Below are 12,029 nucleotides of genomic sequence, written 5' to 3'. Positions count from 1 at the left end.
AGGGAAATACTATTTATGACATAATGGTGTTGAATTTGATCTTGAGCGGCTCTTATTTTGCAATTGAATGGAGAGGAGCTTGTTTATATGGTCGTCTGCTGTGGAGGAATTTGTAAAGTGCTTCGGCGGCTCAGTTTACAAACAAAATCTTGTAAGCAAAGCGTAGACGGTCTTGAATGCTGGGTCAGCAGTGTTTCCAGCCGCAGCGCCTCTTCTGCGCAGCCCTTGTTAGAACTGGATCGAAAGGAGCTGGCTCAGCATTCTCGGGATCTCGAGTAGCCATGGCTACATGTATACACTCGACGCATGCGCAGACCGCGAGACTCCGATGAGATCCCTTCTCCAGTGTGTCTTTAGTTTCAGTTGCTGTCGCGACCTTCCAAGTGGCGGTGTTCCAAGGGATCCCAGTTCCTCGCGAAGATACATATATTTTTTTATGTTTCAATATTGAATGTGAACAATACTCAATTTGTTTGTCCCAACGAAAAGGCTAATAGTTTGTCGAAGTAATCGCGAATCCACGTAAGTTCTAGTAAAATATAGCTAGTTAAATATGGAAACAATTGACATGTCGCGAAATTATTGTCATTATGTCAAAGCGTTTCCGAAGAGGAGATCAACATTACTGAAAATATGAAGTCTGCACACACTTATACAATTTCTGAATAGCCCGTTTATTTTGGAAGAATCTAAGGGAATATCAGTGGAATTTAAAATTCAGACTTGAGGACAGGAATACCGTATGTGTCTTAAGCTTTTGAGCACACAAAAATACATGTTTTTTCAGTTTAAATACAAAATGTGTATTCGAATAACAAAATTTTACTAACTAAATGATCTTAAAGCTAATCCTATTTCTTAAATATGATCTAGCCTGGTTTACTTAACATTTATTAACTAAAGATTACCTCTCTGTTAGGATAAAATCAGGTTTAAATGTAAAAAAATGTTAGATGTTCACTAGGATAAGTGCTTGGGAGATTCGTGAAGTTCGGATTCGAGCTTCTATGTACCTTATTATAGCTGAATTAAATATGTTAACTAAGATACAGAGTTTTAATTTCACCCTACCAACCGAGAGCTAAAACAATAAAGGAAAAACAAAAGGTATAACAAATCACAGAGCACACTGCAAATGAAATCAGGAATCTAGCAATCCCATTCCCACGTCTCTAGAAGTGCGGCAGGCAGACCTTGCCGGCAAAGAGCTCGGAAACGACGGTGATCCACAGGGCCAGGACGAACATGATGTAGGAAATGCCAATCTTGAATGTGTTGGGCAACTGGTAGGCCTGTCCGCCGATCTCCTCTACGTGGAATCCCAGCGGGAAGACGACGGCCGCCATGCAGAACAGCACCATGGCCGTGAATCCCACCCAGCGGGCGTAGGGAATCACATTCCGGTTGCAGGAGGACGATGCCAGCAGGATCACGGTGGTGGTCACGCAAATGCAGCCCACAAAGATGCAGATCAGTGCAATGAGCCATTCCGGTTGTAGTTCGGGAGTATAGCACACCTGGGGTCGGTTATATAGCGTCATGCAGGTCCACATCAGTCCCAATCGGATGTCACCTGCCAATATCCAAAGATGTACGTTTAATCCAGCAACTGGCGCTTCCGCGTTGGCCATACTTACCCGTTCCGGACTCCGTGATGATCCAATCCGGCAGCGCCAGACTCACAATCGCAAACACATCGGCTGCCATGAAAAGCGTGGCACTAATTGTAGTTAGTTTGTCCATCCTGATTCGGAGTTTTGTTTTTATTCGCTTATTTATGTTTGGATTTGTCTCGCTTTTCTGCTGCCGTCAATACACTAAAAAACACCAAACGGCGATAGCTGTGTATTTAGCTATGTATATTTATCGAAAGAACTAGTTATTGGAACTAGGAATAAAACCAGTTCACTGCTGGCGCGCACATTTGAAATAGATTTGTAAAACTTTTGTTTACGTTCTGATAAATGTTGATGCTCAAATTTGATGATACCTTACAAATGATCGGTGAAATCGCACGCTTAGTAACCCATCAAAAGTAATATTTCCAAATCCTGATTTATTATAGTAAATTCAGTACATTTAAATTTCCTCAGCGATATAGCAAACTTTTTAACGTTTTCGATAACTCAAACCATATTTAATGACCCAATTTATCCTATTAACTTAGCTAATTAGCAGAATAAAGTTGTGATATATTGGGGATTATATTTTGATAAGCGATGCAGTTTGGTGAATTCAAATAAACACGCGGGATAACCAATTTATTATACTTCTAAACATTTTAAGAGCTAATTAAAATTACTTTAGTTTTCCATATTGTTCGACTAGTGCACCTTGATCCCTAACATTATCGAGTGTTAGCAAATTAAAATGGTGGCTAAAAAAAGTGTGGAAACGTCTTTATGCAAATCACCCAATTTTGACAGCATAAATTTGCTCATCTTTCGAACAGGTAAAATAGCACTTTCTCAGTTAACAAGATTGATTATGAAGAATAAATCCCAAACAAAAGTAATCTAAAGCCGTTGCAAAAGTTGATGAGCCAAACAATTATCCAACTGCCATGCACTTGCATAGAAATTGGCTGCCTCGCGTAGAAAAATAAAATTAACATTCCAATTATAAGTGAGGGAATTGAATGTGGCCACGTCACATTCACCTGGCCGCCGCTGACGTGTCCTTAGTGTACTTAGTTCGTCCAGGTTGACCCAGGTTATGTGTCCGTCCGGTCAGAACTACAAACGGGGTGGGTTCAGTTCAGGTGGATAGGTGGATAGGTGGATTGGTGGCATAGGTGGCCCGTGGCTGTATCTGCCCAGTGAAATCTATTGGGCAAGCCGGCGGTGTATGCCCCATAATTGCCTCTCGGGAGCTTGTGGGTCTGGCTTTTTTATCGCCTGCGGGCCATGTAATTGTCGTATTATTATTAGCAAATTTCATTTGCATTCATTCACTTTTCGGATGTGCAACGCAACATTTGCGCGGCTCGGGTATCCTCCGGCATTGGATTGGATTGGATTTCGGCGCGACGTCGAGGTGCCCTAAGCAGGAAACTCGATACCAACACGAAGTCCTGCGGAGAAGGGTTAGCCACTAATGAAGATTTGTTTGTTGATTAGTTCGGTTTCTGTTTACAAATGGATCTAAATTATGCTGGGCTGTGATATTGGGAAATTCGATTCACTTCCCAAACAAACTCGTATAAAAGTGAAAGAGTAAGCGAGCACAGAAAGAAATTTTGTCGTTATTGGCCTCTTATCAACGATCTTACCGCAATAACTTAAAAAAATATATATATGTATATACTATGTGATTTTACTCGTAAGCTTGAAAATATTAAAATGTTATAAAAAAATTCCGCAATAATGTTCTTACAATATATAATTTTTTATCGCAACTTTGACATATATTAACATCTATAGATATATTTTAGGTGTATTGTAAATATGTAAAATTTGGTAAAGCCTCACGATTTTGGAGCCCAAAAATTCACAGACCATCCCATGTTTACTAATTTTACTCCTCAATTTTCTATTTACAGTGGACAAGTTTTGTCGAATGTCAATTAAAGCCACCTCCGCGCAATTGGAAAGCCTAAACCAGCCATCCTATACAACAGGCAACGATAGCTAGCTTTTGTATACAATTTTCAATTATATTAAAGGAAAGGGAAAGTTGCCTGCTGGCAGTTCTTAGCACGACATGGTCGTGTCCGAATCAGAATCCGAGTTTCTGTCTGAGTCCGAACCACAACCTATGAGTAAGCGCCAGGCAGCTATCGACGGGTAAGGTTAATACCTATAAAGCATCGTTTTAACACCGTAGTACCACTAATGTGTTTTTTACACAGAAATCTTGAAAATTTGCTGAATACTCGTGCTGATGAAGAGGACACTGAGTTGAGCCCTGAAAGCAAAGATAATCCAGAAGGTACCAACCAAGAAGTTAATAGTCCGGGTAATGCAGAACAACTAAAGGTCAATCAAGAAGATATTAGAAGTCCAGCAAAGGAAGATACCACCAGACCTCTTGTCCTCGAGGAAAGACACTCGCTGTCCATGTAAGCCCCCCCAAAATTCGTATTTACATGCTCGTTTTAATAGCACCTTTCAATCCCAGAGCTGAAACAAAAAAGCGCAGAGAGAGTGTATTCTCCAACGAACTACTGTTCATACCCAAAGAACTCGCGCGCAGTGAACTTCAGCAGCGCACAAGGACACTAAGTAGATACGCCAAAAATCGGGAATACCATCTGCGAATGCTGAAATTTCCGGTTGGATCGGGTCGCCCTCGATACGTGGCCAAGAAAATGAAGGAGGCATGTCACCCGAGATACAAAGAATGCGGCAATGATCCCGAAACTACCAGCATTAAGGACGAAGAATTCATTGATGAGCCACTCGTAGTGTTTCAAAATGCAAGGGAGGTACCCCTAAACATGCCCGATTTGGAAGCTGAAACTGGGGGAAAGGACCAACTATGTGATGATGAAGAAAGTAACATTATGCTGTACGACTTTGTCAAGGAGGAAGTTCACTCTGATTCGGATGCGGATTCCGATTCGGAAAAGATTAACCGAAAAATCCTCCAGAGCCAGCGTGAAAGTGTTATACGAACTAGCAGCTCAAAGCGCCAGCACTATCCCTACTTTTCCTGGCACAATCCGGACCGGGAGTATGGGAATTTGAAGGCAGAGATTAGGGAGCCATGGAAAAGAGAGCCGGAAATCCAAGTGGGCTGCTGTGAGGAGAGTAGTTTACATCTCGCAGAGTGCAAGACGGAAGTGGAGGAGGAAGTGGTCATGGAAGCGGACGAAGAGGTGGAGGAGCAAGTGAACCATATCCAGGAACTAGTAAGTCCTGAAAAGGTTGAACCACCATCAGATGAGGAGCCTCAGTTTTCTCAGCAACCACAGGCAATCGACGGCTTTTACCCATCCACGCAGAGCCAGTTAACCCACGAAGTGCGTCCGGCAGTTGCTGAAGTGCCTGTACAAGACCTGGCTCCCGTAAGATCGGGATCCCCTGAAGATTTTGGGCAAACAACACTACGTCAGCAGTTAATTCATCACATTGTGCAACCGAATGTCTGCAACGAGCAAGCATACCAATCCATCACTTGCAACAATAACGCCGTCGATCGAGTCAATCAAAATCTCAGACCACATCCGCTTGTAGATGCTTCCGGAGCCCACGAGGCAGCCCTCCAATGGCATCCGCAAAACGCTGAGAACTATTCGAACCAAAATCAGGTATTCCACAAGCAGCAGCTGCACATCCAAAATCCACAATACCTGCAACATCCATTCAAACTGCCAGCAACTCAACAGCAGCATGAAGCTATTTTGCAGCAACAACAGCAAGCAGCGGAGGATAACTTGCAGCAGTTGAGGGCCATGTACCAGCGGATCAAGAGCCGCGAGAAGGATCAACTGCATCACCTAGGCAAGTCCTTGAAGAAGATCCTGGATGAGCGACTGATCTGCGAGCGGAAGCATGCGGAGGAGAAGCGACTGTATTTGCTCAAAATGGAGCAATTCAAGAAAGTGGAGGAGAAACTGAAGCTGGACAGGGAGCAACTGCAGCGCCAACTGAGATCCGATCTGACAACTCTGGAGCTGAGAATGGCTGACCAGCAGCGCCAGCTGGAGGAGAAGGCTTTGGCCTGGTCCTGGCAGCACCAGCACCAGCAGCAACTGCAGCAGCAGCAGCAACATTTGCAGCGGCAACATTTGCTGACTCAACAGCAACAGCAACCACAACCGCAGCAGCAGCAGCAACAACAGCACTTTGTGCATCAGGAACCCCATATGAACCCGGAGGCCTTTATGATGCAGCAACACTCCTTCCTGTGCGATCCATCATACATATACCCAACTGCCTATCAGGAGTCAGTGGTGTATCAGCAGCGCATCCAAGCCTACCATGAGCAGCAGAACTACCATGCGGCAGAGTCGCGTACCACAGCCATTGAGTTGCAGAGAAGATTGCTCCTTCCGCCACCTCCGGATTGCCAATCTAGCAGCAGGACCTGCACCGAAGTAGGCCCCCCATCCCGAAAAGTGAGGCGTAGTCGCACAGGGATTTCCGAGCAGGGGTCGGATCCTTATCCTCGCCAGGTGAGAAGTCCCTTGCCACCCGCAGCACAGATCTTGCCCATTCACAGGAACCCGCATGCCCAGCCCCCTGAGCCCAGAAACGACCACTTCGGAATGAACTCTGTGATGAACAATTACGTGGCTAATTTTATGAACGTGCAGGCTGATCGATAATTACTTTTAATTTTACTTAATGGTGTAAAGTTACATGTGATATAAGAATTACTAAATAAGAATACGTAAATCAAGCAACCTCTGTATAAAATCACTTTCTACATATGTATCCCAAAATTTTTTTTTTATGTATCATAAAGTACTTATAAGTAGGTATAAAATTATTATAAGCCAATACATGAAAAAACCCTTAAAGGTACCCAATCTTCTCATATTAAAAGAATAAATTAAATTGTTAGCAGATTATTAAACATACTTGCATTATCCAAAAATGAAATCCCCCAAATATTCGAAAATTGGAAATAAGAACTAAGGGCCAGCTGCTTTTAAAGTCTTGGAATTTTATTACTTCCTTCTTTTACAGGGTAGGTGTGGCTTCATGTCCCCTTCTCTAATTCAATCCCTCCTTACCGACCATCTCTCGGAGGATTTCGCACCAAGCCGGGATGCCAGCAGCAGTTGGAGCAGTTGCAGCGCGGGCAGTGCCAGCAGTTTCCGCACTTCATGCACACGTTGCCGGCCACATGTTGGGGGGTCGCGGAGCAGGTGGAAGGGCCTGGAATGGATCCCCCACTGTCCCAGAGATCCTTGTTCCGGAGACAGGACCGACTGCGCTTCGGACTGGCCGAACGAGCTCTGGGCAGCCCGGCGGAGGAGGCAGATGTGACTGGTGGGGATGGCGAGGCAGATGGTGGTTGTGGTGGTGAACGGGTGCAAGGAGCTGCCGGCGGACAAGGAGGCTCTCTCTTCGCAGAACAGGCTTCTGGCTGATCTTGGAACCTAACCGTGGGCGCATATAGCTGGAAGGCCAGAGGCTGGGGCATCTGCAGCTCACAACAGGACCTCTCCCGTTCCTTCCGCAATTCGGCCAGCAGGCGGTTGAAGGACAGGTCATACTGCACCAGTTGCTGCATCGGCAGCTGCGAGTCCTGTGCGGGATTCATCAGCAGCTGCTGATGCGGCAAGTGATGCGGCTGGACCAGTGGAAGAAGGTTCCAGGATTGGGGAACTGGAATCAAGCTGCACAAATACACGGGCTGATTTGGGCAGCCATGAGAACTGGGTGGTGCCAGGCAAAAGATCTGCGGCATCATAGGGGCTCCTTGACCCACCGGTAGTTCCTGTCGATGGGATCTTGGTGGTTTTGGCTGCGAATCGTATACAGCGCATGGTCCTCCGGTGGGACAGCACTGGCCATGAAAGCTGCAAGCAGAGGGCTGGATGGGATTTGGAAGCGGAGTTGGATATGGATTGGCACTAGGACTGGCCGTTCCTGGCTGGCCAAACCTATCCAGGCCACCGCCTCCATTGAACTGGGTGCAGCTCGAGCAGATCATATGATTCTTGTACTCATCCAAATTAAAGGAATTGGGCAGTGGCACATTGCAGTCAATGCTGGAAAGGGAAAGAGTTAGGAACCAATCACTTCCCATTTAGTTTCATTGATAAATGGTGTTAAAGAGCTTCCGTTAAACTTTCTTCCAAGCTTTGTAAAAAAAATTGAGTTTACCCTACATCGAATATTGTTTAAAGTACCCTTACTGTTCTTGTGCCTAAAAGTATTTTAAAATAGTTTACGGTCTGACAGGTACTACAGTAAAGATATCATTTGGGCCACAATTGTATAAAATTTGTTATATTGTATATGTTAGCCTACCTCAAACCCTCTGGACACTCGGTGACCAGGCACATTCCTAGCCGCGGGGGCTCCACTTCGGACTTGGAGGACCCATTGTTGGTCGACAGTGGAGCGTAGGACATAGTGAACTGATGCTGTGAGTTTCCCTGCGACTGTAGGCCATTTGCATTTGCATTTCCATTTCCATTGGCGATCAGCTTGCCCGACGAGGTTGCATTGCATCCGTGCTCACAGCTCTCCGTGCAGAACATCTTCAACTCTTCACCACCCAAAGAGGCCAACTCCCGGAAATTACAATTTTGTGCATGTTAAGGCACAGAAAGTGTAGAAGTGTTTGACAACATAAAGCTTAGAGATACTGATTGGCACCAAACCTGCCTTTCGTGTATATGATTTGGTTTATATAAACAATAAATAATCTGATCTAGATCATACCATATTTTCATATGCTTTAACTATTATTTTACATGTTATATATAACTTTTGGTTATTCCATGCACATTAAAGGAATCCCAGTATGAATGATCAGTTCGGCTTAAAGTTATTTCAAAGTTGACAGTACATTTATCGCCTGAAATACTTTTAGATATGCGTTAGGAAACATAAGCTCCACATCACCCGGAAAACACATCAAAATTCAGAGAAATGGAGGCCCAAGGCGAGAATGAATCATCGGGGCAAACATCCAAACCAAATGACAGAAATGAAACGGTAGCCAAATGCTGTTTTATGATAAGCGTGGGAAGTGATGGTCTCATTGAGATTAGCTCACTTAACCATGAAAGCAAGAGTCCCCAAAGCGAAACGCACAGTGGTAACTCCCCACTGACGAACGACTCTTCGGCAGCCAAGAAACAGTGCATAGCTCTGCTTAAAGGGGATTCAAATGTCGTCGATGATGATTCAGCTGAAAGCCTGGAGAAGAGCAAGAATGCAAAGTCCATAGAGGAGATACAGAAAACCGAAACTTTGCCGCCTTTCGTGAGGATCTGCAACAAAGATCTGGCAAATAGGCCTTCTTTCGTGGTTCTCGAGGATGCTTTGGCTAGGAACAGGATTAAGCAGGACATGGAGCAGTCGAAAGAAGACCTATCTGTAGAGTGTCAGGCTCAGCAGACCTCAGTTTCTAATTCAGGATCTCAGACTGATAAAGCTTTTCCGCAGTATCCAACCACAAAGAATAGCACCCAGAAAGGTAATATTATTAATATTATGTTATTGAATTTCTTAAAATTCTTGCCCATATAAATTGGCTTTGTATTTATGTTCCTCCTTCTTTATATTCCCAGGTAATACTGTACCACCCGCTCGGAAATCATCCCTGCAAACTGCAGCCCAGGTCCGCCAAAAACTGTCCAATTTACGTCGAGAGCAAGCGCAACCGCAGGGACATCCGCCACTGAATGAGCAGCAACAACACCACATGTCCTACCTGCAACACCAGAACATGCATCAGCATGTCCTGCAGCAGCAGCATCTGCCGCAGCAGCAACATCAGCATGTGCAACAACATTTGGCACTGCATCAGCCCTCCAACTTGCGAGTTCAACCGACCAACAACCCTCCATATGTGACCATCAGTTTTCTGCCCATGGACCAGACTGGGGCAGCATCGAGTGGTCTTGCGATGTACCCCGGCCAGCAGTTCCTGTGTGCCACGCCGAGCAGCATGTCCAGCTGCTCCTGCTGCACGTGCAGCAGTTGCTGTCCGTCAAGGACAACTCAAGTCTGTCAAATGCAGATGGGCAACCAGTATCAAAGTCCAGCCAACGGAAGCAACTGCTGCATGCTGAGGCCGGAGAGTTTTGCTAAGGGCTGCTACAATGGTGGCACATCCTGCTGTCCTTTGTCGAATGTGGAATCGCATCCTTCTATGGGATTCGGTGGTCAGATCAGTCAGCACCTGATGCACCCAGTTTTCGGAACCACTTGTCCGCTGCAGCAACAGCAGCCAAATATTCCGATTTCGGGGGGATTTTATCCCTGTTGCTCCTGCCAATCCTTGTGCAACCAGTGCTCCCAATGCAGGGTGCACGCCCATCCTTGTTGCCACTGCCTAGGATTCTTCAACAACCAACAGATGTTTCAGTCGCAGCAGCAGCAACAGGTACAGAGTGCCTGCTGCCCCTTGAAGCCAAACCAGCGACGCAACTACCCATCCAAGGAGAAGGCTCAGAGGTGCAGCGAAGGATCTCACAATCAGGCCGCAATAAAGCATATATTCAGCAAGAAGCACCAGGCTCAGGAGCAACCACAGGATACCCAAGACGGCCAAGACAGTGAAGTCACCAGCAAGATTTCGCCTTTGCCCAGATCCGTTGGCGGTACAGCATCTGTGAGGACTAATCCCAGTCCAAGCTCCCTGTATGTCGCTCGGTTTGGCAGGACTTGCTTGATCCTGAGACCCACCAGCAACGCCCTCATGCCACGCCTCTTGACCAGGCGAATCAGTCGCTATACCTCCGTGATAGCCTGGCCAGCCAAAAGTGTGAAGCCTAGAATAGACACAAGCTGAACTACATAACCAAGCTATTCAAATGTAATGAATTACACACTTTCTCCGGTAGATATGGTAAAACAACGCACAATATTTCGAATTTTCAATATCTATTTCTATAATTCCGTTTTCGCTTCACTACTTAAAATGTACTTGGCCAGAGTCAGATCGTGGTCTGAGTCAATTTCCAAACTGTCCTTGGCATCGATTTCCACAATGGAGCACCTACTATTCTGTAGTAACCCACTCTTCACCAAATTCCTCCTCGAGAAATAAAACATTCCTGTTTCCACTATATCGCCCTGCCAATCTTGGCGTCTTGGTCTGGCACTCAAGTCAAATTCCGCTGGCATCAGTTCGCCATCGACCACCTTCCATCGCAAGTAATGTGATCTGAAATGCGTTCATGTTCGTAACTGAATTCTTAAACCTTATAGGGATACCACAGGGAACTTTGTACCTCTTCGCGGCGAAAACGCAGTCATGTGACGCGAACTTCCGAACCGCCTCTTGAATGTATTTGGCTTTCAGGAACACGGATGTGCATTGAAAAAGAGCAAAGTCTTGAATGCTCCTATGAACATCTAGAAACTCTGAAATCGCGTGAAGGGAAGGGGTATCGTCTCTGGCGAATTTCTCAGGACGACGATGTATGATGGCACCATCTGGAGTGGTTTAGAATTTAGAGGTCAGATTCCCAAAAATGTAGCTAATACTCACATTTTTGCGCTTCCATGGCGATTCTCTTGTCATCTGTGGAAACCCAAATATGTTGAAAGCATGTCGAATTTTTGATAGTCATAATTGTGCGGGCCAAAAGAGATGAGCCACCAACTTCAGCCAGGTTTTTCAGCTTAATGCCTTTGCTTCCTCCTCTTGCCAAAATTAATGCGTGAATATCATTATCCAGGCTAAAAAAAAAAGCATTTAACCAAGGTCCTAATATATTTTTATATTTCACTCACCAATTTTCCGTGCACCCGCTTTCAAAAAGAAAAAGTAGTGGAATAAGAAAAATCACCGATTTCAGTTTTATCATTGCGCTCTGCTTCTAGTTCTGGTCGGAATAAAAATAAAAAGAAATATCATGGCTCCCAAATGAGATCTTTTCGTTGGGGTGGACCATTGAGAGAGAATACATTAACTACGTAAAATAAAAAATTTTAAAAAATAGAAATAGGTAAAATATTTTTTATGATCTCAATGTATGCTTTTCTGTATTGAAGTCTTTTGTACATTTTAAATACAAAACTTCAGCCTTTAGTTTGGGACTAGTCCACTCTTAAATGTACTTGCACTAATTCAAACGCACACAATAGCCCAATTTACCCTATTATGTGTTATTAGGTGTTGTGTTTGGGATTTATGCAAGTACACACGTTATGCGGACTTTGTACTATACTACTCTGATTTTTATCGTTCATAGAGGTCAGTGCTCACCAGTCGTCCACCAAGGTGGGTTCATACTTTAGTTTCTTTACTTTGGACTCCAATGGTTCTTGAAAGATGACACATTTTAGAAATTGAGTTTTTCATTCGTTTTGATGTGATGAAATGGTAATTGAAGTAAAGTTGGTACAATGCCATTAAGATATACCCATTTAATTACCCTTGTTTTAAAG

The 12,029-nt window shown here is 44.6% G+C and overlaps 5 protein-coding genes across 9 annotated transcripts; 2 read left to right on the top strand and 3 right to left on the bottom strand.

Moving 5' to 3' along the window:
* The first annotated feature begins 7 nt into the window (after positions 1 to 7).
* On the top strand, positions 8 to 6,750 carry LOC120449617 (transcription factor SPT20 homolog). Of its 4 annotated transcripts, XM_044006104.1 has the most exons (6): positions 8 to 522; positions 3,542 to 3,785; positions 3,851 to 4,060; positions 4,120 to 4,852; positions 4,907 to 6,420; positions 6,636 to 6,750. In XM_044006104.1, the coding sequence occupies exons 2-5, from the start codon at positions 3,703 to 3,705 to the stop codon at positions 6,269 to 6,271; spliced, it is 2,391 nt and encodes a 796-aa protein (XP_043862039.1). In that variant the 5' UTR covers positions 8 to 522; positions 3,542 to 3,702; the 3' UTR covers positions 6,272 to 6,420; positions 6,636 to 6,750. The 4 variants fall into 4 exon arrangements, with proteins under 4 accessions (XP_043862039.1, XP_039488131.1, XP_039488130.1 ...); XM_039632197.1 differs by having other exon boundaries at positions 4,120 to 6,420; XM_039632196.1 differs by having other exon boundaries at positions 4,120 to 6,467; positions 6,636 to 6,749.
* LOC120449631 (uncharacterized protein C16orf52 homolog A) lies at positions 665 to 1,831 on the bottom strand. Its single transcript, XM_039632219.2, has 2 exons — positions 1,638 to 1,831; positions 665 to 1,573 (listed from the first exon to the last, which is right to left on the bottom strand). The coding sequence occupies exons 1-2, from the start codon at positions 1,741 to 1,743 to the stop codon at positions 1,173 to 1,175; spliced, it is 507 nt and encodes a 168-aa protein (XP_039488153.1). The 5' UTR covers positions 1,744 to 1,831; the 3' UTR covers positions 665 to 1,172.
* LOC120449622 (extensin) lies at positions 6,679 to 8,272 on the bottom strand. The gene is made up of 2 exons (XM_039632205.2): positions 7,929 to 8,272; positions 6,679 to 7,666 (listed from the first exon to the last, which is right to left on the bottom strand). Exons 1-2 carry the CDS (start codon positions 8,159 to 8,161, stop codon positions 6,679 to 6,681), a joined length of 1,221 nt encoding a protein of 406 aa, XP_039488139.1. The 5' UTR covers positions 8,162 to 8,272.
* On the top strand, positions 7,908 to 10,514 carry LOC120449618. Of its 2 annotated transcripts, XM_039632201.1 has the most exons (3): positions 7,908 to 8,046; positions 8,497 to 9,105; positions 9,200 to 10,514. In XM_039632201.1, the coding sequence occupies exons 2-3, from the start codon at positions 8,556 to 8,558 to the stop codon at positions 10,423 to 10,425; spliced, it is 1,776 nt and encodes a 591-aa protein (XP_039488135.1). In that variant the 5' UTR covers positions 7,908 to 8,046; positions 8,497 to 8,555; the 3' UTR covers positions 10,426 to 10,514. The 2 variants fall into 2 exon arrangements, with proteins under 2 accessions (XP_039488135.1, XP_039488136.1); XM_039632202.2 differs by lacking the exon at positions 7,908 to 8,046 and having other exon boundaries at positions 8,454 to 9,105.
* Positions 10,515 to 10,523: 9 nt separating this feature from the next.
* LOC120449623 (N-acylneuraminate cytidylyltransferase A) lies at positions 10,524 to 11,512 on the bottom strand. Its single transcript, XM_039632206.2, has 4 exons — positions 11,373 to 11,512; positions 11,128 to 11,318; positions 10,868 to 11,072; positions 10,524 to 10,800 (listed from the first exon to the last, which is right to left on the bottom strand). Exons 1-4 carry the CDS (start codon positions 11,444 to 11,446, stop codon positions 10,524 to 10,526), a joined length of 747 nt encoding a protein of 248 aa, XP_039488140.1. The 5' UTR covers positions 11,447 to 11,512.
* Between the last annotated feature and the right edge of the window lie 517 nt (positions 11,513 to 12,029).

The sequence above is a fragment of the Drosophila santomea genome, chromosome 3L, assembly GCF_016746245.2.
Source record: "Drosophila santomea strain STO CAGO 1482 chromosome 3L, Prin_Dsan_1.1, whole genome shotgun sequence".
NCBI lineage: Eukaryota > Metazoa > Arthropoda > Insecta > Diptera > Drosophilidae > Drosophila > Drosophila santomea.
This window is presented reverse-complemented; position numbering and strand designations above follow the sequence as displayed.